The sequence below is a fragment of the Naegleria gruberi genome (genome assembly GCF_000004985.1).
Source record: "Naegleria gruberi genomic scaffold NAEGRscaffold_9, whole genome shotgun sequence".
Classification (NCBI taxonomy): domain Eukaryota; phylum Heterolobosea; class Eutetramitea; order Acrasida; family Naegleriidae; genus Naegleria; species Naegleria gruberi.
Window position 1 is genome coordinate 196,542 of NW_003163318.1, and position 22,519 is coordinate 219,060.

Here is a 22,519-nt window from a genome sequence, read left to right on the forward strand (position 1 = left end):
TTAATTAAAAAAAATGAGTGGAGTGCTTCATCATCAATCTCTATTAAAAGTCTTTCACGTAAAGGCTAAAAAAACAGGCAATATTGTGCGAGTGACCCGAGAGGTTTATACTCGTGATGATATTTATTGTCAATCTAGATCTTGTAAATTATGTAATCATACAAATCCAGTGTTGGATGAACAGATAGAATCTTTATTAAAGTCATCCGATAAACAACAACAAGAACAACAATCGGACGATTCATCACCACCATCAAATGAAACTCTGAATAAGAAACAACAACAACAACAAAAAAAGAAACAAGCAACAACAAAAAAGACTCTGATTAATAATGGCACTCTTGTGCATTATCTAGTACCAACTTGTGAAGTAATTTTGAAATATTTGGAAATATTTGAAGTGAATGTCTTGAAGAATGTTGTTTTTTGTGAAACACTTTTTGAATATATTCACGATAATGTAAAACATAGTAACAAAATGACGGGTAGTATTAAAGCTATTATTGCTGATAAGAATAATAGAAAGAGTATTCTTTATAGTAATGAACACTCTAATAGAACATTGATCACTCCTAGAACTGAGAGCGAAACTATTGAAATGAGAAATGAAAGAGCAATTTTGAAAACAGCTGATTGGTATGCATCCCACTTGAAGGAATCCAAAATAATTATTTGTCTTTTAGCAATTGATGAGGAACAATGTAAACGGTTGAATGAATTAAAAGATCAATCATTGGAAAATTTGAAAATAATGACATTAAAGGAATATTTGGCAAATAAGGAATATTACAAGCAGGATGCCAGTCGTATTGATTTGGAACAGCTCTATGAAAATGTTACCATAACAAAAGAACATGAAACAGTGGATGATAATGAGTTTGGCTATCAAGACTACTTGACTCTTGATGTTATTGAACCTGGGTTGAACAGTGGAAAGTACTATAAGGGTGTTTTAAGAGTGAATCAATACAATTCTAGAAATGCTCATATCAAGACGACAATGAAACAAAACAATGGTATTATTGAAGAGGATGTATCTGTGAGAGTATTAGTGGAAGGATCCGCAGACAGAAATAGAGCTGTTCATGGTGACATGGTAGTCATTGAATTAAAGCCAAAATCAGAATGGAAAAAGATAGGATCTGACGAATCTAGAACTGAACCAGTCGGTAGAGTTGTTGCAGTTTTGGAAAGAAATTGGAGAGAATATGTGGCATGTTTGGAGGAGAGCAAAAATAATACTGGAGACTATCTTTTGGCCATTCCTATCGATTCTAGGATTCCAAAAATCAGAATCAAGACTAAACAAAAGAATGTACTGGAAAATATGAGACTCATTGTAAGAATTAGTGATTGGGAAAAGAAATCAAAATATCCAAGTGGATACTATGTAAGAACTTTGGGACCAATTGGAGATTTGGATACAGAAACAGAAGGATTACTTGTTGAAAATCAACTCTTCACAAGTACATTGCCATTCAGTGATTTGGCACTTAGTGAGCTTCCTCCAGTTAGTAGTGGAGCAGAGTTCAAAATACCACAAGCCGAAATTCAAAAGAGAAGAGACATTAGAAAGACTCACCTTGTCTGTTCTATTGATCCTATTGGATGTGAAGACATTGACGACGCTTTATCAGTTAAAAAACTTAGTAATGGTAATATTGAAGTTGGTGTGCATATTGCAGATGTTTCATATTACATCAAATATGATGGCTATCTTGATTTAGAGGCAAGGAGAAGATCCACAACAGTCTATTTGATCGATAGAAGATTAGATATGATTCCTACATTGCTTAGTGCTGATTTATGTTCTATTCGACAGGGACAAGACAGATTATGTGTTTCTGTGTTTTGGGAATTTAACAAAGAGGGCGAAGTGGTAGATACTTGGTATGGAAGAACAATCCTCAATTCCAAGTATGCATTGCACTACGAACAAGCAGACGAGCTTGTAAACGGAAAGTATCCAAACAAGGATAGAAAGCCAGCCATTGTAGAAAGAAATGGAAAAGTTGTTTGGAAAGAAAATGATGTTCATCCAGACGATATTCAAAAGCTCAAGAAGGATATTGGAGCATTACAACAGCTAGGTACTTTGATTCAAAAGAAACGTTTGAAGGATGGTGCATTGGAATTAAATGATTTGGAGGCTGTTTCCTTCAAATTGGATAATGCCAAGAACCCTGTTAAAATTGAAACAAAGGATGATTTATTAATTCATCATACTGTAGCTGAGTGGATGATTTTAGCTAACGCCTATGTTGCAAAGAAGATTTACGATTCCTTCCCAGTTGCTGCTTGTTTAAGAAGACACCCTTATCCTATGAAGGATAAATTCCAACAAGTTATCAAAGTGGCTGGAAGTAGAGGATTCGAAATTGATTTGGAATCAGGAAATTCATTATCTAATTCTCTTGACAGAGCAGAGGATCCAGAAGACAAATATGTTAATTTATTAATTCGTTCCTTGACAACTAGAGCCATGTCAGAAGCTGAATATTTCTCTACTGGTACCTTACCTGTTGATGACTTTGTTCACTACGGTCTTGCTTTACAATTTTATACCCACTTTACTTCACCTATTAGAAGATATGCCGATATTGTTGTACATAGATTATTATTATGGGCTATTAACAATGAACCAAATCCATTTTCAACAAGTAAATTGGATGAAATGAGCAAATATATGAATAATGTAAATAGAGCAAGTAAGCTAGCTCAAATGGAAAGCTCTGAATGGTTTAAAGCCAATTACTTTAGGGAACACAAAGATACTATCGAGGATGCAATTATTTTCAATATCAAATCAAATGCTATTTATATATTCATTCCTACCTTTAGAATTAAAGGTATTATTTATTTCACTACAAAGGAAGGAGAATTTATAATTCCAGAAACTGAACAAAAGAAGTATCAACTTCCAACACTATCGCCAAATAATCAAGCACACAATGGCTACAAGGTAGATCTCCAATTCTTAGAGGAAAACATTAGAAATATTTATTTGAATGTACTTGTTAAAGGAAAGGATACAGACTGTTACACTTTCCACATTTTCGACCATGTCAGAGTCAAAATTAATATTAATGAGTCTAGGTCACATCTTCCAAAAGTCCAATTAGATCTAGTTACCCTTAAGGCCAGCAAGACAATTTCAATCAATCAAGCATCTTCTAATAGCGACAAGAAATCTGTGGAAAAGATGATGCTTCAGAACTATAAGGATAAGAAGCAAAAAGAAAAGCAAAGTCAAGCTCTTGCTACCACTACTTCTGCTGATGATATTGAGTATCTTCAAAGAGGAGGACTCTACAATTACTTCCAAACCACTCAAAAAATGCATCCAAATATTAAGGTAACGTCTACAGAATTGGAACAGGAGGAAATCAAGGAATTACATAAGAAAAAGAAAGCCATCCAAAAACGTCTCTCTGACATTCAAGATATCAAAAAGAAGGAAGAACAAACTGAGGAAGAAAAGGAAAAGCTTACCACTCAGGAAAAGTATGAAAAGAACTTGCTTAAAATCGAAAAGAAATTGTCAAAGCTCAATCTTAGTAAATAAATTAATTTATTTGAATAATCGCTTGATAGCTTGGAAATAATTTCCATTTTCATATTCGCATTTTGCTAATAGTTTTTCAATATCCTTGCTCTTGTTGCTCATGGCAGAAAAGTCTGAATAAGCTTTCTCGAAATTTTGGGCCTTATAATTCACTACGCCTCTGTTATACAAGGCATTATCCAACACTCTTAAATCATCCAATTCAATTTCTCCCTTTTCCTTGGTTGGTAAAAGAATCTCAATAATTCCAGTAATATCATTCAATGCTTTGGTAGAATAAGTTTCCAGAGATGTGTGATTAAAAAGAGTTAAATAAATATGATACCTATGATGTAGGGATTCAATCTTGTACTTTGGATCGAACAAGTCAGCCAAAACAATTGAGTCTTGGAGGATCTTGAGTGCATCAGAAACTTTGTTGGTATCTGTTTCGATATATAGTAATGCCAATCTACACATTGTTGGAATTTGGAGTGATACTGCAAAATGTCTGTTAATTTCTTTTTCTTGTGATAAATCTGGTACCATTCTCAAAATTGTTTCATAATCCACAATCGCACTGTACTTGTCTTTTGTCATTTCATAACACTTTGCTCTGCAGAATAGACAAGTAATTTGATCTTCAGCACGTACAATGTTTTGAACATCAGCATCAAAGCTTTGGAATCTAGAGATGGCAGAGGTAAAATAAAAGATAGCTTCTTCATATTGTCTCCTGAATGACATTTTCAATTTGGCAACCTCAAACCATGGTTGTAAATCAGCTCTATTAGACTCCACTGCTGTCATGAAGAATTTTTCAGCGTTATCAATATCATTCTTCTCCAAATAGTTATTTCCTTTAAGAAGTAAAATAAAGGAAATATTTTTCTTATGCCTTTTCAATTCAGTTTTTCCCAAGTCTTCGGTTGAAACCTTTTGTAAAATATTATAACAAGCATCACAAGCTTGAATGGATTTTTCAAATTGACCTATTTTGTTCAGAGTCTTGGCTAACAATAAATTGGCAGAATAGTTGTCTGGATTGGTTTCTAAAAATTTAGATGTAAACTCTATACTTTTTGCAAAATTTCCAGATTTTTCGTGAGCTCGTGCAATATTAAAGTAAATTTTTGAAATTTCCTTTTCTGAGGAAAGTTCTGGCTCGCTTAGTCTAATTTCTAAAGATTTTTCGAATATTTCAAGTGCCTCTTCAGCTGCTGACCTTTCCAATAAAAGGAACCCCAAATTATTGAGTGATTCAGAATAAACTTTCTTCACTTTGACATTCTTTTGTTCAATGGCATCGTAAAATCCAACAGATTCATAGTAATTTTTCTCTGCATCACTATATTTCTCATGTTCAAAATAATACACAGCTCTATTATGTAAAATATCAATCTTTGATTGTTTTGTCATGTCATTATCTGGATATTCATTCAAAATTTCCATACATTTATCCATATCGTTAAGAGCAAGAGCATGTTCACCCTTTAACAGATAAGTCTTCGATCGTTGTAAATATGGCAAATAATTATTTGGTTTCATTTCAATACAATCCGAAAAGGCTTCTGAAGCCTTGTGTAATACTCGTTTTTCTAAATAATCCTCTCCTTCATTAAACATTTCATCAAAGGATTTATCAAAAACTCTCTGTTTAGTAACAACAGTGGTGGCTTGTGGTTTTTCATCAACAATTAAATTCTTATTTTCCTCAAATTGTTTAACCAAATCCACTTCCAACTCTTCCTCATCGGAAGCCTTCTTCTTAACCTCCTTCAAAAAACTATTCAATTTAATTTCTCTTGCCTTGACCATACAAGTTGAGGAAAATCCTCTTCTCACACTCGAAGGAAGGATATTGTTACTCTTTAACAGAGTTATTCTACTATTGTTGATGTTAGTACGTCCCACCAATACCGATAAAGATGAGGAGAATACCCTCAAGCTTTGTCTTTTCATTTTTTCATCATGAATTTTTTAAAATATTAAATAAAATAATCATGATGCTGTGATGATGGTAAAAATTCATCATCGGAATAACAAGGAATATTATCTATTTGCTTATTAATTCAGACTAGACTTAAGTTTTGATTTTGTTTCTGTTGGTGGAATAAATTGGTCCGCACTTCCTTCGCTTCTTCTTTCTAACACAATTCGAAAATAGAACAACAAGAAGTTAAAAAAATTTACAAATCCATTCTTGTGCACAGCATCAATAGTTCTTCTTTCTGTGTGGTTGATATTGTTTGGCTTGAAAATTCTTCTTCGTTAGTCGTTAGCCATCATCATCATCTTCATTATTTGATTGTTATTGATAAAAACAATTAAAAAAATAGTAGAACATCAACTCCATACCACAAGAGAGATAATATTTTGTTTGCTCGGACGATCATCAAAATATTATCATCATCTTTGATCTTTACATCATCAACAATATTAAAATCGGAAAATGTATAATAGCAATACAACAAATGTTAGACCGATATCTAGCAGTATGGGTCCACCTCCCTTGAGTGCAAATAGTGCATCAAGAAGAACGATAGCTGCTACAACAGGTCCACCTCCTTTTAATCCTAATAATCGAGTTCCTACTGCTGTAGTAACAACACCAATGCCGATGGTTAACGGTGGACAACCTCCTAATCCTTTCTTCAGACCTCCATATCCAAACAATCCACCAATACCTAATGGTATGATTCCGAATAATATGGGTGGATATATGCCACAACCAATGTGGTCACCAAACGTCCCTGTAACAAGTCCTAGTATGAGAAATCAACCACCTGTACAAAATAATTTTATGCCTGTTAACAATAATAATACTTCAATGACACTATCTACTCCAAGTTCATCTGCATCAAGAAATAGAAGTGTATCAATTGGATCAGCACCTGTTCCAACTGGTGATCCGAATGAAGCAAAATTATTTGATGAATTACTCACTACTTTCTATAGTGATCCAGTAAGAATTGATGAAATTTCTAGGATGGATTTATTTTGCATTAGAAGTGCTTTACCAAAAACAACTTTTGAAGAAATAGATATTTTCTCGAGCTATTTTGGACATGGATCTAGTGTGGATGCTTCTTCATTTGGAGCTAATTTATTATTGAATGATGATAATAATAATAATAACAATACAACACTTGACTATAATAATGGACAAAACTCTGTAATTTCCTCCTTACGACACGCAATTAGAAAATTATATTTGGAAGCTTTTCGTGATGATGACAAATTTTCTGCCTCTCTTCTTTCCTATCATTTACTTTTATATAAGAGATTGAAAATTTTGGAAAAGGTTCAGGAGTTTCAACATGGTAAAATGAATTCTACACAATCACTGAAAGTTCAATTTGAACAACTTCCTTCCAATAATGCTCTAAGTATTGCTGTTGATCATAATATTGACAAACCAAGTACTTCTGTAATAGCTACATGTGCTCTTTCGAGTGTTCCTGTTAACACAACTGAAATGACCCAAGTTGCTGAGCATCAATATCAACCTCTTAAAAGGGAAGATTTGGATACTTTTACAAAGAATTTAATCAAAGCAATGCAAAAGAGCGATGTGAAAAAAGGTATTTTTGCCAAACTGAGGAAGTCGAAATCAGAATCAATTTACAAAATTATTACAAAGTATGCATATCCACTATGCTTACCACTGGAAATTTTAGATATTGAATCACTAAATCCAGTCAAACAATATTTGGTAGAATATTCATTGGATAAGGAAAATGGTTTGAAACGTAGAACAAAATCAATTCACTCCATGTTGCTTTTGGCTTTGAGTACTGGCTCTTTATTAGACATGCTCCAAGTGTTACAATGCCTTCTTTCACTTTCCGAGAATCCTGACGATCCTCTCATTGATGCAGAGACTGAAGACGAAGGAAGCTTTGTAATGCGTGCCGAAACTCTAAAGCCACTACAACAATTCCAATATTTGATTAAGATGCATTTGGATCAATTAGAAAAGGACTCGAGTCATACACCTGGGAAAAACAATGACTTACCTACGTATCTATTACCTCAACATATTTGGAACGACCCTAACTATTCTTTAATATCCTTCTCATCAAATGGTGTATCATTGAACTTTAATTGGAAGAAACCTTACCTGACCGCAAAGCGACTTTTCCTTTTTTTGCTTAACCAAATAGACATGTTAGCGACCCATTACTTGTACTGTGAATCATATAGCACAATTAATTCTCAGGGAGATCTAGTCATAGAGCTGGGAGATTCAAAGAATATTAACTCACTTCTCAATCATAGAGAGAAGTTTTTGAAAAATAAGATTAGTGCAAATATCAAATTTTCTATCGAGTTGGGATCACCGAGAACCTTTTCGTCATTACTAGATATCATTGATAGCATGTTACAAATTCAAAATACCTCTAACAGTGAGCTTAATGGAGTTAAAAACTATTCCATTGCGGCACTTTTCAGAATATTGCACTTGAATGTGAAAGCATTGAGTTTGTGGAAAAAAGGAAGAGAGAACGTTAATCAACTTGTGCAGCATCGTATGTCTAGCAGTACAGGTTATTCTAATGTAAATTTCATCGAGTCTATGAAGGGCTATTTCCTTGGGTTCCTCAAAGAAATTGACACTGATTTGGAAACTAATCAAGATGGACTCAAAAGTTTTGAAACCATCCACGAGGCCAAACCTAGTTCTCAATCAAGGTCAAAAGATCCAAACATCAAGGAACAACCAAAGAATCAACAAAAAACAACACAAGACCAAAAGAAGGATGTTACAACTAATCCTTTTATTCTGAACTTGTTCGGATCTACAGCAAAAGAGCCTGTTCAAGAAGAACAACAAACCAATTTTGACATCGAAGAGAATGACGATTTTGTTGTAATTTCAACAACACCTGGTCATCCAAATAATAGGGAACAACCACCAACACCGGAGGAAGTTAAAAATGTTTCAAAGTATAGATCAATACTGGCAGCCTTGGCACCTCAAACTTTCATGTCTAAATTTATTTCTGAAAAGATGTTGGACATACTAGTTACTGGATTTTCTATTTTCTACCCATCTCCCGAAGAGCAAAGATTTTTCTTAGAAGATTCAATAAGTATATTATCGAATGGTGGAAAATCGAACAGCACAAGCTTACTCTCTTCTTCTACAGAAGTTCCTTTAAGAAGAAACTTTTTAAAGAAGTTATTAGAACGATTGGTTAATGATTTTACTCTATTTGAAAAGTTGATTGCTAATGGTATTGGCATGTCTGATGTGAGTGTGGTGATCCCATTCACAGAAAAATTATTAGAATTTATCAAACGTCAAGAACAATTCAAAATGGCAGAAGTTTTATCTAAACTCTCCAAGTTTACACCAGAAAAAGATATCAAACCAAATGATATTTACATGCATGAGGATTTGGAAATTATTGCAAATCTTGTCAAACAACTGATGATAATGTGGCAAAACTTTTTATTCCATTATGTTCACTCAATTTTTAGTAAGAGTTCTGTTTCAAACAACAATGGTGTTGTAAATTCAATCTTGGGAACAAACACTGGAAAAGTCCTGTTTGAATACTCTAGACTTATTCTTAATCAAAGTGAAGAAGTTTTAAATGAAATGTGTAAAATCTCAGCTGAAATTATTGAAGTGAAATCAAAAGTTGACAAATCATCTGTTGATGAAGTTAATTCCCTATTAACGATTGGAATTTGTGAAGGTATTCTGCAAAAAGGCGCCACAGGGTGGTTATGTTTCCCTCTCTTGCTTAACTTTGCTAAATTCTTGTGGAAGGGTAGTATTCTTAGTAATTCTAAATCTGCAGCTGGAAATGTTGTTATAGAATCTCAATTAGAAAAGTTAACTCAATTTTTATATCCTCCTGTGGTTAATCTCTTGAGAATGATAGATTTGCTTTGTCAATTCTGTGATGTTCAAGAATTCAAATCTGAGGCCGAAAGGTTATTAATTGACTGGACTATTGTAGAAACTGAACATCCATATGATGGTAATGTTACTGATTGGAAAGAAGTTAATTTTATAGATCCTAACAATAACATTATCAATGTGGGTATCAAATTTGATCCTAGATGTATTACCTCTGGTCCTGAAGATCACCTTAGAATTAACTCTTTACAAAAAATTGCCAATCTTCAAGCTTTACAATTCTCAGGACATGGAACAACAATTCCAGTTAATCCTTTATTAACATGGGGAGCTGGCATGTCTTGCAGTTTCAAGAGCGGTAATTTTGCTCTTAATTCAAGTGAAGGAGGAAAACAAGGAAGCATGTGGGGAATGAGATGTCTTGTAGTACCAGTTAGAAGTTTCTCTGCACCTCCATTGTTTATGTACGAATTTTCTAAGTTATTAGGTCACATTGGTGGAAGATGCAGTACTTATTTGCTTTCAACCTATCCATACAGTAGTGATGAAGACAAGTACGTAGAATGGTTGGAAAGCAAGATATTTGCCAATGGAATCAAAGGAGAAATTGGACAACCTACAGAGCAAAACACAGAAAAACAATCAAATAACAATAATAATGGTCTTTTGCTTCTAAGAATGGAGGAAGACTTCTCCAAGAATTCAATGATGTACCAACAAGCAAAGACAATAGCACCAGGCAAATTCGGTTCAAATCCATATGATCTCATCGAAAAAGTTGACGTAGATAGCTCTTCGAGTGACGTATTAGATGTTGCTGACAAATTCTTATTGGAAATGATCGAACCAACATCAAATACCTCTGCTCCAATCAACTATTGCAATTACATGTATCAAAGAATTCTCAACAAGGAATCATTTACACAAATGATGCAACAAGTACCTGATGTTGTCTCTGCTGAAAGAGCAGTTATTGCAGCAGTTTTAAAGCATACAGGTTTGGACTCTCTAGCAAGAAAAGTTTCAGATGCTGTTGCTGAAAGCCCATTCCTTCTTTCTGAGAATGTTGATAAGGATTCATACGAAAAATCCATGTCCCTCTTGGATATTATGTTCAAGAATGGAGATTATGAAAAGTTGAAATTAATGTGGAGAAAAGTTGGAAGAACTCTAAGAGAGTGGATGATCAAAACCAAACAACAAAAGCAACTGTCTTACCGTGATATGAGAGACTTTATTGTTCAAAAGTGCAAATTCTTGATTTCTCTTGAGAGTGCATTTATGAGTACGGTCCCATTAGATGCCAGGGATATTGGTACTACAGAGAAGTCTTCTTTATTCAAGAAAGTACAAAGTCCAAGAGCTGTGGAGAAATCTTCATTATTTTCTCAACAACTTACACATAATTTTGTATTCAATCGTTTTAAGAAAGGAAATATTGGCGGTTTTACAAATATACTACCAAGTGATGATTTTGTTGGAGATATTTCTTCACAGATTGTCAAATTCATTCAAAGTGATATCATACCAGTAAGAATTCAAAACTTGATGAGAATGAGAAGTGAAAGAGCATTGAATAGAGCAACATCTCTTCAAATGTTTAGTGAACTTTTGCAAAGCACTCAATTTGCTAGTGTTAAAGCTGAAATTGTTCATGGTATTAAAGCTGTTAGACAAAACAGATCCATGAAGAAGATAGACTCACCAAACTTCCACTACTTCAACAATGTAGAGGGAAGTGGCCCAATGTATTCAGATATTTTGAGCTCAAGTCTTAGCGATTTCTTAAAGCAATTGTTCTACCCTCTGGATTCTTGCATTTCTACATCTTCACAAGAAGAAAAGGAAAAGCAACTAAGAGTCTTGGTTCAAAGTGGCTTGTTAAGAGAAATATTAGATATTTGCTTGATATCTTTCAAGCACAATGATATCAAATGGATTATGCAATTTGATTTCTTAGAAAAGCTCTCCTACCTGATGTATAATACCATCTCAACTCCTGAACAGAACACTGATAAATTTAAAAGAAGGGATGGATTCACAGAGGAACAGAAAGAAATCAATAAGAAATCTTGGAAGATATTCAGACTTTTATCTATCAGATGTGTGGAAATGTTGGAAGAAAATGCAATCACTGATCCAGTTGTAGAATCTCAGCTGAATGATTTGAGAGATACTGTCTTTAACTTGTTGTTCAAGGATTTGAAGAGAGTAATCGGCGATATGAATTCTGAAATTTCTTCAGAAGTTTTAGAAGAAATGCTTTCTCTCATGGTTTCTCTTTCTAACACACCATCAGCACAATCTTGTTTATCAAGCGAAAGATTCCAACAATTATTATTACCACTGTTGAGATTAGAAAGCTATCCAAAGGTTCAAGAGTTATCGCTCAAATTATGTGGACAACTTATCACAAGCTATGGAGAGCTTTCTACTGATAATAACTATAGTGAAGGTTTGAAAGAATTACTAACAATATTATTCGAGTTCTTGGGAGCCTATGAGACTAAACAAGTAACTGGCGACGCTTCTCTTGTCAATGACAAAGATGGTAGTGGTTCTATTGGTATGAAAATGGCCAAAGATATCTTCAACTTGATAAGAAAATTATTCAGGGATATACCTGTTGATGATCATTCATCTGCACCTTACTTTGTAGGAGTACTTACTTCATTAATGGATCAAGCTATTAATCTCTCAACACAAAATATAATACAGAGTATCAGGAAGGGAAAAACCTCTGTTTTGAAGGATATTCAATTGGTTTACTCCACTTTGACAGTCCTTAACGGATTTAATTGTGTTCCCCAAATTGGAGAAATTGTTAATGTAGATATGAATGGCAGAGTTGAAAAAGCTAAAGTTAAAGAAATTGAGGAAACCTATCACTTGATCAAAATTGAACTATGTGACAAGACAGTCATTCACAGAGAACACTTTGTCTCTGCTGAGAATGTTAAGGTTGAAACCAACCAACCAATTGAAAAGTTTGACTTACAAAAGCAACATGTACACTCCTTATTCAAATTTATAACTGAGTTGGGAGTTATGGTGAATGGTACTGATTTAAGTTTAGATGACAAGATTCTATACTCTAATTTGTGGATGAGATCATTACGTTGGTTATTGGATGCTATTTCCATTCAAAATAACTATTCAACTATTGTTACAGAAACTTTACTTGGTGCCGATTCTGATTATGCTAATATGCTTGAAAAACTTGTTGGCCTTGGAGAAAAATCAACTATTTACCAAACACTTGCTAATGAAACAAACAAGTCACTCATAACCTATGGTAAAGATCTTAAATTGGATTCTTGCAGTTTTACATTTACAGGAAAGAAATTCCACAAACAATACTACTATAGTTGCCAAACTTGCAGTATGAACACTAACCAAGCTGTTTGTGCATTCTGTGCCAGAACTTGCCATAGAGGACATCGCTTGGGTACTTTGGAAGTTGGTGATTTCTATTGTGATTGCGGAGCTGGAGAAGCTGCAGCAAAGACACACGGAACATCTAATTGTAAGAGTTTAAGAAATGCATCCCCAGATCCAATTCTTACAACCGAAAGAATGGAAAGTGTAATGCTTCGTTTACAAAAATTAATGCCAATATCTTCCAAACGAAATCAAGCAGATACACTTGATTTGGTACCGAACAGTCCAAATAGTAGTACTGCTTCACAAAACAATCAACCAGTTCAAAAAGGACCTTCCAAATTTGTGGTAACCAACACTCTTGTACAAGATGGGGTACCATACACAATTAATAATGCTCCAGGAGAACTTCCACTCATCACTTTCAATCCAATGCGTTTGTACTCTCCAAAGCATTCTATAATTGCTACAGACTTTTCAGTTCCAATGAGCTGGCCTGGTTTTTACTTTGAAGTAGAACTTGTGGATTGTGGAGAAAGTTTTGCAATTGGTTTTTCATTACCATTTAATCCAACTAGTGCCATTACCTACAAGACAATCTTCTCTCAAACACAAAATATGTACACATGGCATACAGAAGCTGGTACTTTATACAAAGGAAATACTATTGTTAAAAACTCTTATCCAACTGCTTCAACAAAGGATGTCATTGGTTGTGGATTTATTAGAGAACAAAAAACTATTTTCTTTACTAAGAATGGTGTAAATTTAGGACCTTCTTTCCAAAATGTTGATTTAATAACACTCAGTCCAATTATTGCTATGAAGGGAAAGAACGTACAAGCAAGAGTTAATGTTTCTATGATTAAGCCATTCCAATTTAACTTGCCAAGAAATTTCAAGTTGCTTGTTCCTGTATATTATGCTATTAACAATCCTACATCAGAAATTGTAGAAACCAATCAACCACTGGGTAAGCCTTCTCAACCAGTTGTTCAAAATGAACTATCTGTCTTTGAAACCAGAGTCAAAGAATTGAAATCAGTTGTTAATGGACTTTACACTGAAGATGATATCAGAAGAGTGTTAACCTCTCTCAATAATATGGAAGGAAGTAATTTGAACATTCTTAACTTTGCTTTATCCATTTTACACAGAAATATGCAACCTCAAGTTCAAGTCATTTCTAAAACAAATGCACCAACACAACCAGAGGCTGTTCCTGTTCTAAGATTACAATTGGTAGAACAAATGAAGTTGATGGGCTTTACTAATGATAAGGTTTGCTTGAAAGCTCTTCAACTTGCCAATGACGATATTAACTTGGCTTTGAACTATGTTTTCGAAGGTGTTGTTGTTGAAGATACACCTCCACTTATTCCTAATATGGCTTCTAGCAGCAGTATTAGCATTCCTTCTTCTATTGCTCCTCCTGCCAATCCTTTTGTTGATAGAGAAGAATTCATAAAGAAGAATGAAAAGAGTGTAAATGACATTTTACTCTTTGAAAATTCTGGTGTACCATTGCTTGGATCAGAATGTAACAACTCTGATATGAAACAAAGATTATTGAAAGCTATGCTTCAAAACCCAGACATGAAAATTAACGAAAATAACTTTTGTGATTCTAATAATTTGAGAGAGGGCGATTTGGTTGTTGTTTCACCAAGAATTGTTGCTGTTGCTGATAATAACAGTGATTCTGGATATGATCTTTCTAGAAATAAGAAGACTGCTGCCCTGTCTAAACTTCGTGGTAAACTTGGCGTTGTATCTCGTAAGGTAACCTATGGCCCATACGTTATGGTAGCAGAGGAACAAGGTGCTGGATCTATTGTTACAGATTTGGTTGAATCCAAGAATGTCTACACAGCTCCACACGAGCTCAAAGGAATTACCATCAATGATGTTCCTGCAAAATGTTTAGAATTCTATATGGCTTTATCATCAACCTATATCAGAACAACAATTTTGAAAGCTTTGATAAAGGCATCAGAGATGAAAAATTTCAAAATGGATCTACCAAAGACCTTTTCAACAAAGAAGAATCTCATGAAAGGATTGAAGCTAACTTTGATAGATTCCTATCACCACTTGGATACCGATTATAACTTTATTTCTTCATATACCAATAATGTTATTCTTGAAAAGTCCGTAGACTATGATAATAATTATACATTTGCCAATAAGACATTACCTGCTATAGAACATTTTGAATCTTGGAAGAATATGGAAATTACTAATTCTGAAAACAAAGCTTCTGACATTTTCTTGGAAATTGAAGAAGAAGCACTCAATGATCTAAATGCTTATACTCTTGGACTTAATAACTATAGAAAATATGATTATAGAAAAGATATGAATGTATTGCACCAACAACCTACACCTTACAAGCAACATTTTATTCAATTTTATGGTGCCACTTCTATTGCTATTATTTTGGGAGAAAAATTTGAATTACCAACAACATTGGACTGTCTTACATTCTATTTTGATAGAAATGGTAAGAAAGTTGCATTGCAAATCAAGGGAGGTACTCCAGTTCAAGACAGATGTCTCATCATCACAACAAATAATTACAATTATTTCAACCAAACAGAACCTTTTGCCAATCAAGCACAACTATACTTTGAATTTACTGGACCAAGCGTAAGAGAAAACAATGGTGTTACCTTCTATGCAGCTCCTTACACTACAAAATTATCTCAAAGGGATGCCTTCCTTCAACCAAATATGCTCCTCTCTTCTTTAGTATTGAAGTACTCAGCCATCAGTAGAAAATCAAGAAAAGTTGATTTTACTGCAGCTCTTTACTTCCCAATCATGGGAAGATACCTGTTAACACCATTTGCTCCTTTCAAGGGTATTGTAGCTGATGCTCTTTGTCAATTAGACTATAGCAGTCCAGTTATTTTCAATTCTCACATAGATCCAATGTCTCACACTGGTATAAGGGATAGTATTGTTAAAAGTGGTCCAGCTTATGCTCACTTGTCATTATTGAAGAGGTTTAGAGTTGAATTGGAAGATTTATACAGAAAATATTTGAGATATAATGAAACTTCACCTCATGCCCTCCATAATTTCCACGCTCTGACTGAATTTATGACTGTCGTAAGAAAATACCTTGTTAGTGACTTGTGTCAATCCATGTTCCCAAGTGCCTCAAGCAGTTTATCTAATTTACCAACTAACCTTGCAAATATATTAGACAAACATCACATGTACAGTTGTAAGTTAGATCAACAACATTATGGAAGAACAGTTGAAAGAGAAACCCTGGCATGTACCAGTTGTACTCATAGTGTTGCTAAGCAGTTATCCATGTACGAAACAAAACCTTCCTCTTCTTTTGCCAAATATTTTGCTAATGAATCCACCAAATGTCAATCCCAGGTTGCTATGGAGTTCCAAATCAAGTATGATCACGAAAACTCATGTAATGTAGCAACAAGTATTGTTCCAATAGGAACTACAAGTGAATCCGTTTCAAAACTTTTCTCTAAGGAAGATAACTTGTTACAAGTTAACCCATCAGATTGGTTTGAACATGTATCTTGGGTTGACCAACTCACAATTATTAGAGAATTTTTGGAAACATTCACATCTAATAATGGTAGAACCTTCCCAGAATGGACCTTGTTTGAATCGATTCTTGAGAAGAGAAAGAAGGTCTGTTACAAGGAAAGCAAACATCCATACTCTGTTGTTAATGACTCTGATAAGATTAAGATTCCTGGAGCCAAGACCCTCTACATTACCTTTGATAAACACAGTAAGACTCACAAGTGTGATCGACTGCTCTTTAGTACTAAGAAGGCAGGCTCTGACGACTTGGGATCTTTCGGTGGAGATGAGTTGAAAGACAAAACTATTGTTGTACATGGTACAGACTCTGTTTACTATGATTTCACTTGTGGTGGAGGTGATCATGACGTTAAATGCTCTGGATGTAGATCTAATATTTCTGGAGTTCGTTATCACTGTGTCGAATGTGAGGAGTATGACCTTTGTGAAAAATGTGTTTCCAAGCAAGGAAGAGTTCACTCTGATTTGCACTTGTTCCTTAAAATTAGAAGGCCAGTTGATTGTATGCCTGCTATGATTCCTTCACTTTATACTCCAAGATGGAGGTCTACCTCTCAATTCAAAGGAAATATTCACGTTGGAGTTAAATGTGACAATTGTGGTGTAAATCCAATCAAGGGTATTCGTTATTGGTGTGAAAATTGTGAAAACTTCAACCTTTGTGAAAAGTGCGCTGACACTGAGTTCAAATACCATGATAGAATGCACATTTTCTTGCGTGTTGTTAGACCTTTACCACCAAAGAATCAAATGCCTGCCAATGCTCTTCCATATGGTCTCGTTTATGAGAAAGATATGGATTCTCACTGGGGTTATATGTTTAGCGTTTCTTCCTCTATTGAAGCTTGCCCTAGAATATCACAAGTCCAAAATGAGATTGATGAAATAAGATCTTTAATGAAGATTGGAAAGGATAATCAACCTATTGGGGAAGACGATGTAGATCCTGTCGAGTTTGACAAGCAACTACTCGAATATGTTGAAACATATAGCAACGGATGGCAATCATTAGAATGGAATCAACTCTCACCAAAGAAAGAAGAATTAACTAATTTACCGCTACTTGATAGAGTCCCTCTCAACAGACTTAGATATAGATTCGTTCTTCTCAAACTTTTCAACAGAAGAATTTCACGAGTTATCAATATTTTAGATTTTACAAATACTTCAAATATTGAGAGAATGAATGACTCAAGAGCTGTAACTATTACAGACATGATTAGTCAACAATTGAGAGATAGAATTTTCTATTCTGTAAAGATGGATGCTTGGCAACATACTATCATGAAGTCTCATGTAACAGTTGATCCTATCCATTTGAAGCTCAATAGACATTTGGCCTCTGAAATGCACCCAACAGATAGACAAAGAAATGCCTTCAATTCTCTCTTTATTCAAGCTTTCAACCAAGTTAAATCTATGCATCCAAAGATTTTGAGCAGAAAACAAGCCTCATGGAAGGTAACATTGATTGGCGAAGCAGCTGATGACTATGGTGGACCTTTCAGAGAGTCTTTATCAAACATGTGCCAAGAATTGATTGCTAATGATCCTTCTGTTTTGGATTTATTCATCCCAACTCCTAACAAGGTTTCTGGACAAGGTGATAACAGGGACAAGTTTGTTCCAACTCCAAAGAGCACAAGTGATCAACATCTCAAGTGGTATGAATTTGTAGGAATGTTAATGGGTATTGGTATTCTTACGAAGAACGTTTTGCCATTCGATTATCCTTCCTTAATTTGGAAAAGTCTTGTTAATGAAAAGATTGGTTGGACTGATTTGAGATCCTTTGATGAAGAAATTTACAATGCCATGAAATCAATACTTGAACTTGGAGATGTAGACGATTCAGATTATGAATTGAAATCAATTATGGAAGACAGTTTCTCTCAGACCTACTATGGAAGAATGCTTACCACAATGGGAAGCGACGGCAAAGAAGTAGAGCTTGTACCAAATGGTACTAATATTGAACTTTCCTATAATAATAGAAAACAATATGCAAACTTGATCTATGATTACCGATTAACTAAAGAGTTTAATTCCCAATTGAATGCCATCAGAAAAGGACTGTTCAACATGCTCACTAACAGATACTTTAGTCTCTTCTCTTGGCATGAACTGGAAAGAAACGTGTGTGGTATTCCTGATGTAGATGTTGAAAAATTGAAGCAACACACAATTTATGAAGGATACACAATCCAAAGTAGAGAAATCAAGCACTTCTGGGAAATTATGCAAGCATTCAGTCCAGAACAGCGCTCACTTTTCCTCAAATTCGTCTGGGGTAGAGGTAGAATGCCTTACAATGAGAGTGAGGCCTTCTCCAATCCAATGAAGATTCAAAAACTTGATAGACCAAATCCTGACATTGTCTTGCCACTTTCGCACACTTGTTTCTTCTCTATTGAGTTGCCATCCTACTCTACAAAGGAAATTATGAAAGAAAAACTCTTGTATGCCATCATCAACTGTAAAGCTATTGATATTGATTTTACTACAAGCGCAATAGAAGCTCAGAATTATTCTATTGCTGTAAGAAGATAATTATTTCAATAAAACTGAATAATCTTCAAAGCAATTAATGCCAATTCATTATTTTGTTTATATCAAAGAAGGAAAACTGAAAGGAAACCTCAGTGCTTGCTTTGAAGACTTAAAACTCACCAGTAATGCTACTGGAATGACAAAAACCTCCTTGAAATATTAGAATTGTTACAAATAAGTGATTCTATTTTTTCACATTTCCAAATTGGTATTCACCAAAGCATAAATTTTTTCAATCAAAAAAAATACGCGAAAATGAGCAGCAAGAATACTGTCTTTAAGAAAATTATTATTGGTTGTGACCACGGAGCAGTTGATTTGAAGAATCAAACTGTGAATTATATTAAATCGGTTTACGGAAGTAAGCTTGACAATTTTTTCGATTTTGGTGTTCATACTGAAGATAGAGTTGACTATCCAGATATTGCTCATGAAGTTTGCAAACGTATTCAATCAAATGAATATGATGGAGGTATTTTGTTGTGCGGAACTGGTGTTGGTATTTCAATTGCTGCTAACAAACATGAAGGAATTAGAGCAGGACTTTGTCACGATGATTACACTGCTGAAATGATTAGAAAACACAATAATTGTAATATTCTCGCTTTCGGAGGTAGAACAACAGGTATTGAAATTGCTAAAAGAATGGTTGATATTTTCCTTACCACTGAATTTGAAGGTGGAAGACATGCTGAAAGAGTTGACAAGTTGAAAATTACTTCATGTTGCGAAAGTAAATAAATATTAAATAATATTATATTATTTTACAAAACTGGTGTATCGTGTAAGGCACAACAAACTACTGCTTTTGCATGTCCCTTATATTCTTTGATATATTCTCCTCTATTACAATCCCAAAGTTTAGCTGTCAAATCTGAGCTTGCTGTCACTAAATATGAAGAATCAGAATTGTAAGTACAATCCCAAACCCATTTCTTATGTCCATTAAGAGTCTTTTGAAGTCTACATTGACTAGATAAATCCCACAATCTAACAGTGGAATCTGAACTACAAGTAGCAAGTTGTGTACAGTTTGGAGCAATTTTACATTTAAGAATATAATGATTAAAGTGAGCATTGAATTGATAGATCAATCGTATGACACCATCTTCAGTAATTGTACAAGTTTGCTCATTATTGGTTGTTGTCTTTGGAGTTGGGAATATTGATGGTGTTGCTGGTTGTACCATATCATGTAATTGGGCTCCAATATTGATACCACTCATTGATGAGGTCAATGGTGTTGTACTACCAAAGTCAGAGAATGATTTTGAAGAAGATAAAAGTGGCTTTGATGATGTAACAAAATTCTTCTCAGCACTAAAACCATATGATTCCCAAATACTATTCTCTGTTTCTTCATAGCACTTGTAGTGATAAATATATACATTTCCCTTTTGATTGGCAACAGCAATTGTTCTTCCATCTTGACTAACATCTACACTTCTAATAGGAGTTCCTTTACATACACAAATCTTGTAGGCACACTTGTCTTCGGTCAAGTCCCAAATTCGCAAATATCCCTTCTGATCACCAGCAATTAATTCTACTTGATTTGGATGTAAAACAACAGAATTAACGTGATTATTACTTGCTCTAATACCTTTAGAACTCTTCTTTTTACGTTGTTGTTTACCTGATGATCCACATACTGAATATTCTCTCTGACAAGTAAAAGTACGTAAATCCCAAACTCTCACCGTTCCATCTTCTCCAGCACTGTACATCCACTTGTCTTCCTGTTGAAATCCAATAGCTAGAATATTTGCAGTGTGTCCTTCTAAACTACCAACAAGTGGTAATTGTTGTTGCTGTTGTTGTTGTGGTTGGGATCTACTACTCGACTTCATGGTTCTTCCTCTTGGTGGATCACTTGTAGCCAATTGAAAGAGACGAATATGATTGTGAGAGGCAGCAGCCAATAAATGTTTGTTGTGGGAAATACAGAGAGCATTTACTTGTGGATCCGTATAATTGATGGTGTGAGAGCAAACATTTGTGGTTGGTTCCCACAAGCGAATGGTCTTATCGTAGGAGGCTGTACAGAGAATAACTCCTTGTGGCATTTTTCTAATAATTTATAATCTTTTATTTTTTTTATTATTAATTGATGATGTTGATGAGGTGTGGATTGACCTCAATTCAGATTGTGTGATTTCCTCAATCAAGTTTTTACTGTAAAAATAACTTTCCCTCCAAAATATTGAAATGTTTTATGTATTGGCGCGAACACTTTGAAAAAAAAATAGTCAACTTGTGATGGAGGCACCAGTATTTACCAACGTCAAACAAGCCTTAATCACATCGGCTGAAGCTCTTCTGATTGATCATAGCGCTATCAAAACTGAAGAGGATGTGATTGTAAGTAATTATTTATTCTCATAATTAAATCATTGATAATTATTCGAATAGTCAATTAAAATCAATCAGCACGGTTCGAAAAGAGAACAATTAGAATTTAAGGCTAACTCCTTGAATGAAAGTATGAAGTCGATCAAATCATCTCTGGATGAAACTTGGAAGAACACCACTTCTCTTCAATATGGAACGGTTGTTCATGTTGCCTCTTTGAAGAAATATTCCGAAAGTACTGATGAATACAAGAAGGATTTCACCATGTTCGATCAAGAATTTCAATCTGTGAGAGAAAGAATGGATCAGTTGAATAGTCAATTCATAGAATTTAGTTCGAAAATGTCTCTTGAGGAGAAGAAGAAATCCGACTTATCAAAGGCTGTTAAGACCGCTGTTCTATCAAAGCAATCTCTGGAAAAGGCCATTGAAGCAAGCAGTCAAAGGATATTAGATACAGAGAAGGCTCTTTCTGAAATGAATATCAACCTTTCCTCCACACTAAGCGAGTTGCAAAACAAGGAGAGACTTTTGCAATCCACTTTGTTCGAAACCAAACAGCAAGAAGAGAATGAAAAGGCAGCCAAGTCAGAGCTCGAATCAGCCACAGAAAGGAGGGAGAAGAAAGCTCAATCATTGAATGACCTTGTGCAAAAGATAGAACATTCAAAGACAGAGAAGGAGGAAGCAATCTCAAATTTAGATTTGAAGGGAAAGGAGGTATTCAATGAAGTGACAAAGAGTATTGACATGGAAATTGAGCAAATCAACCAAGATGTAGAGCAACGTAAGGGCAGCCTTTCATGTATGCAAGAAGATTTGAAGAATTTGGAAGGCGTAACAGTCCAACAAAAGTAAGTAATTGATTATTCTTTGGATCATTCACCGATTAACAGAAAGTTATTGTTTGAAAAGCAAAAGTCAGTAGTTGAAAAAAGAAAAGAATTGTGTCTGTTGGAAAGAAATTTAGAGACCAAGAAGCAAGAAACAATTCAATACCATAGGCATGTAGAGTCAATCAAAAAAGATTTAGCCAACATCTCCAAGTCAATTGAAAAATCTAATGCCGAGTTGTCCTCAAAGATTGATCTTCTCAAAGAAGTTTCAGAACCAAGCTCTGAATTGATGACTGTGAAGAAAGACCATGAAGATATTTGTCAAGCATTGGGAAAGGTTAAAGAAACGATCCAGTCTAAGAAAATTCACATTGAAAATGGTTTACACAAGCT

At 34.5% G+C, this 22,519-nt stretch overlaps 5 protein-coding genes across 5 annotated transcripts; 3 read left to right on the plus strand and 2 right to left on the minus strand.

The window, feature by feature from the left end:
• Nucleotides 1-13: 13 nt before the first annotated feature.
• NAEGRDRAFT_31387 (uncharacterized protein) lies at nucleotides 14-2,908 on the plus strand (the record flags this gene model as incomplete). The annotated part of the gene is made up of 3 exons (XM_002680379.1): nucleotides 14-169; nucleotides 320-1,951; nucleotides 2,057-2,908. Coding segments are annotated over 3 exons (2,640 nt in total), but the record flags the coding sequence as incomplete, so codon positions are not given.
• Nucleotides 2,909-4,217: 1,309 nt separating this feature from the next.
• NAEGRDRAFT_46871 (uncharacterized protein) lies at nucleotides 4,218-5,506 on the minus strand (the record flags this gene model as incomplete). The annotated part of the gene is made up of 2 exons (XM_002680527.1): nucleotides 4,218-4,232; nucleotides 4,307-5,506. The coding sequence occupies 2 exons, from the start codon at nucleotides 5,504-5,506 to the stop codon at nucleotides 4,218-4,220; spliced, it is 1,215 nt and encodes a 404-aa protein (XP_002680573.1).
• A 490-nt stretch (nucleotides 5,507-5,996) lies between these two features.
• Nucleotides 5,997-18,967, plus strand: NAEGRDRAFT_78678 (ubiquitin protein ligase; the record flags this gene model as incomplete). The annotated part of the gene is made up of 1 exon (XM_002680380.1): nucleotides 5,997-18,967. One exon carries the CDS (start codon nucleotides 5,997-5,999, stop codon nucleotides 18,936-18,938), a length of 12,942 nt encoding a protein of 4,313 aa, XP_002680426.1. The 3' UTR covers nucleotides 18,939-18,967.
• A 220-nt stretch (nucleotides 18,968-19,187) lies between these two features.
• On the plus strand, nucleotides 19,188-19,704 carry NAEGRDRAFT_38157 (ribose-5-phosphate isomerase). The gene has a single exon (XM_002680381.1). The coding sequence runs from the start codon at nucleotides 19,194-19,196 to the stop codon at nucleotides 19,677-19,679; it is 486 nt and encodes a 161-aa protein (XP_002680427.1). The 5' UTR covers nucleotides 19,188-19,193; the 3' UTR covers nucleotides 19,680-19,704.
• On the minus strand, nucleotides 19,703-21,004 carry NAEGRDRAFT_31385 (uncharacterized protein; the record flags this gene model as incomplete). Its single annotated transcript, XM_002680528.1, has 4 exons — nucleotides 19,703-20,046; nucleotides 20,284-20,532; nucleotides 20,587-20,715; nucleotides 20,779-21,004. The coding sequence occupies 4 exons, from the start codon at nucleotides 21,002-21,004 to the stop codon at nucleotides 19,703-19,705; spliced, it is 948 nt and encodes a 315-aa protein (XP_002680574.1).
• Between the last annotated feature and the right edge of the window lie 1,515 nt (nucleotides 21,005-22,519).

Coding starts and splice junctions, on each gene's coding strand:
- NAEGRDRAFT_38157 (XM_002680381.1), top strand. CDS start 19,194: ATGAGCAGCAAGAATACTGTCTTTAAGAAAATTATTATTGGTTGTGAC.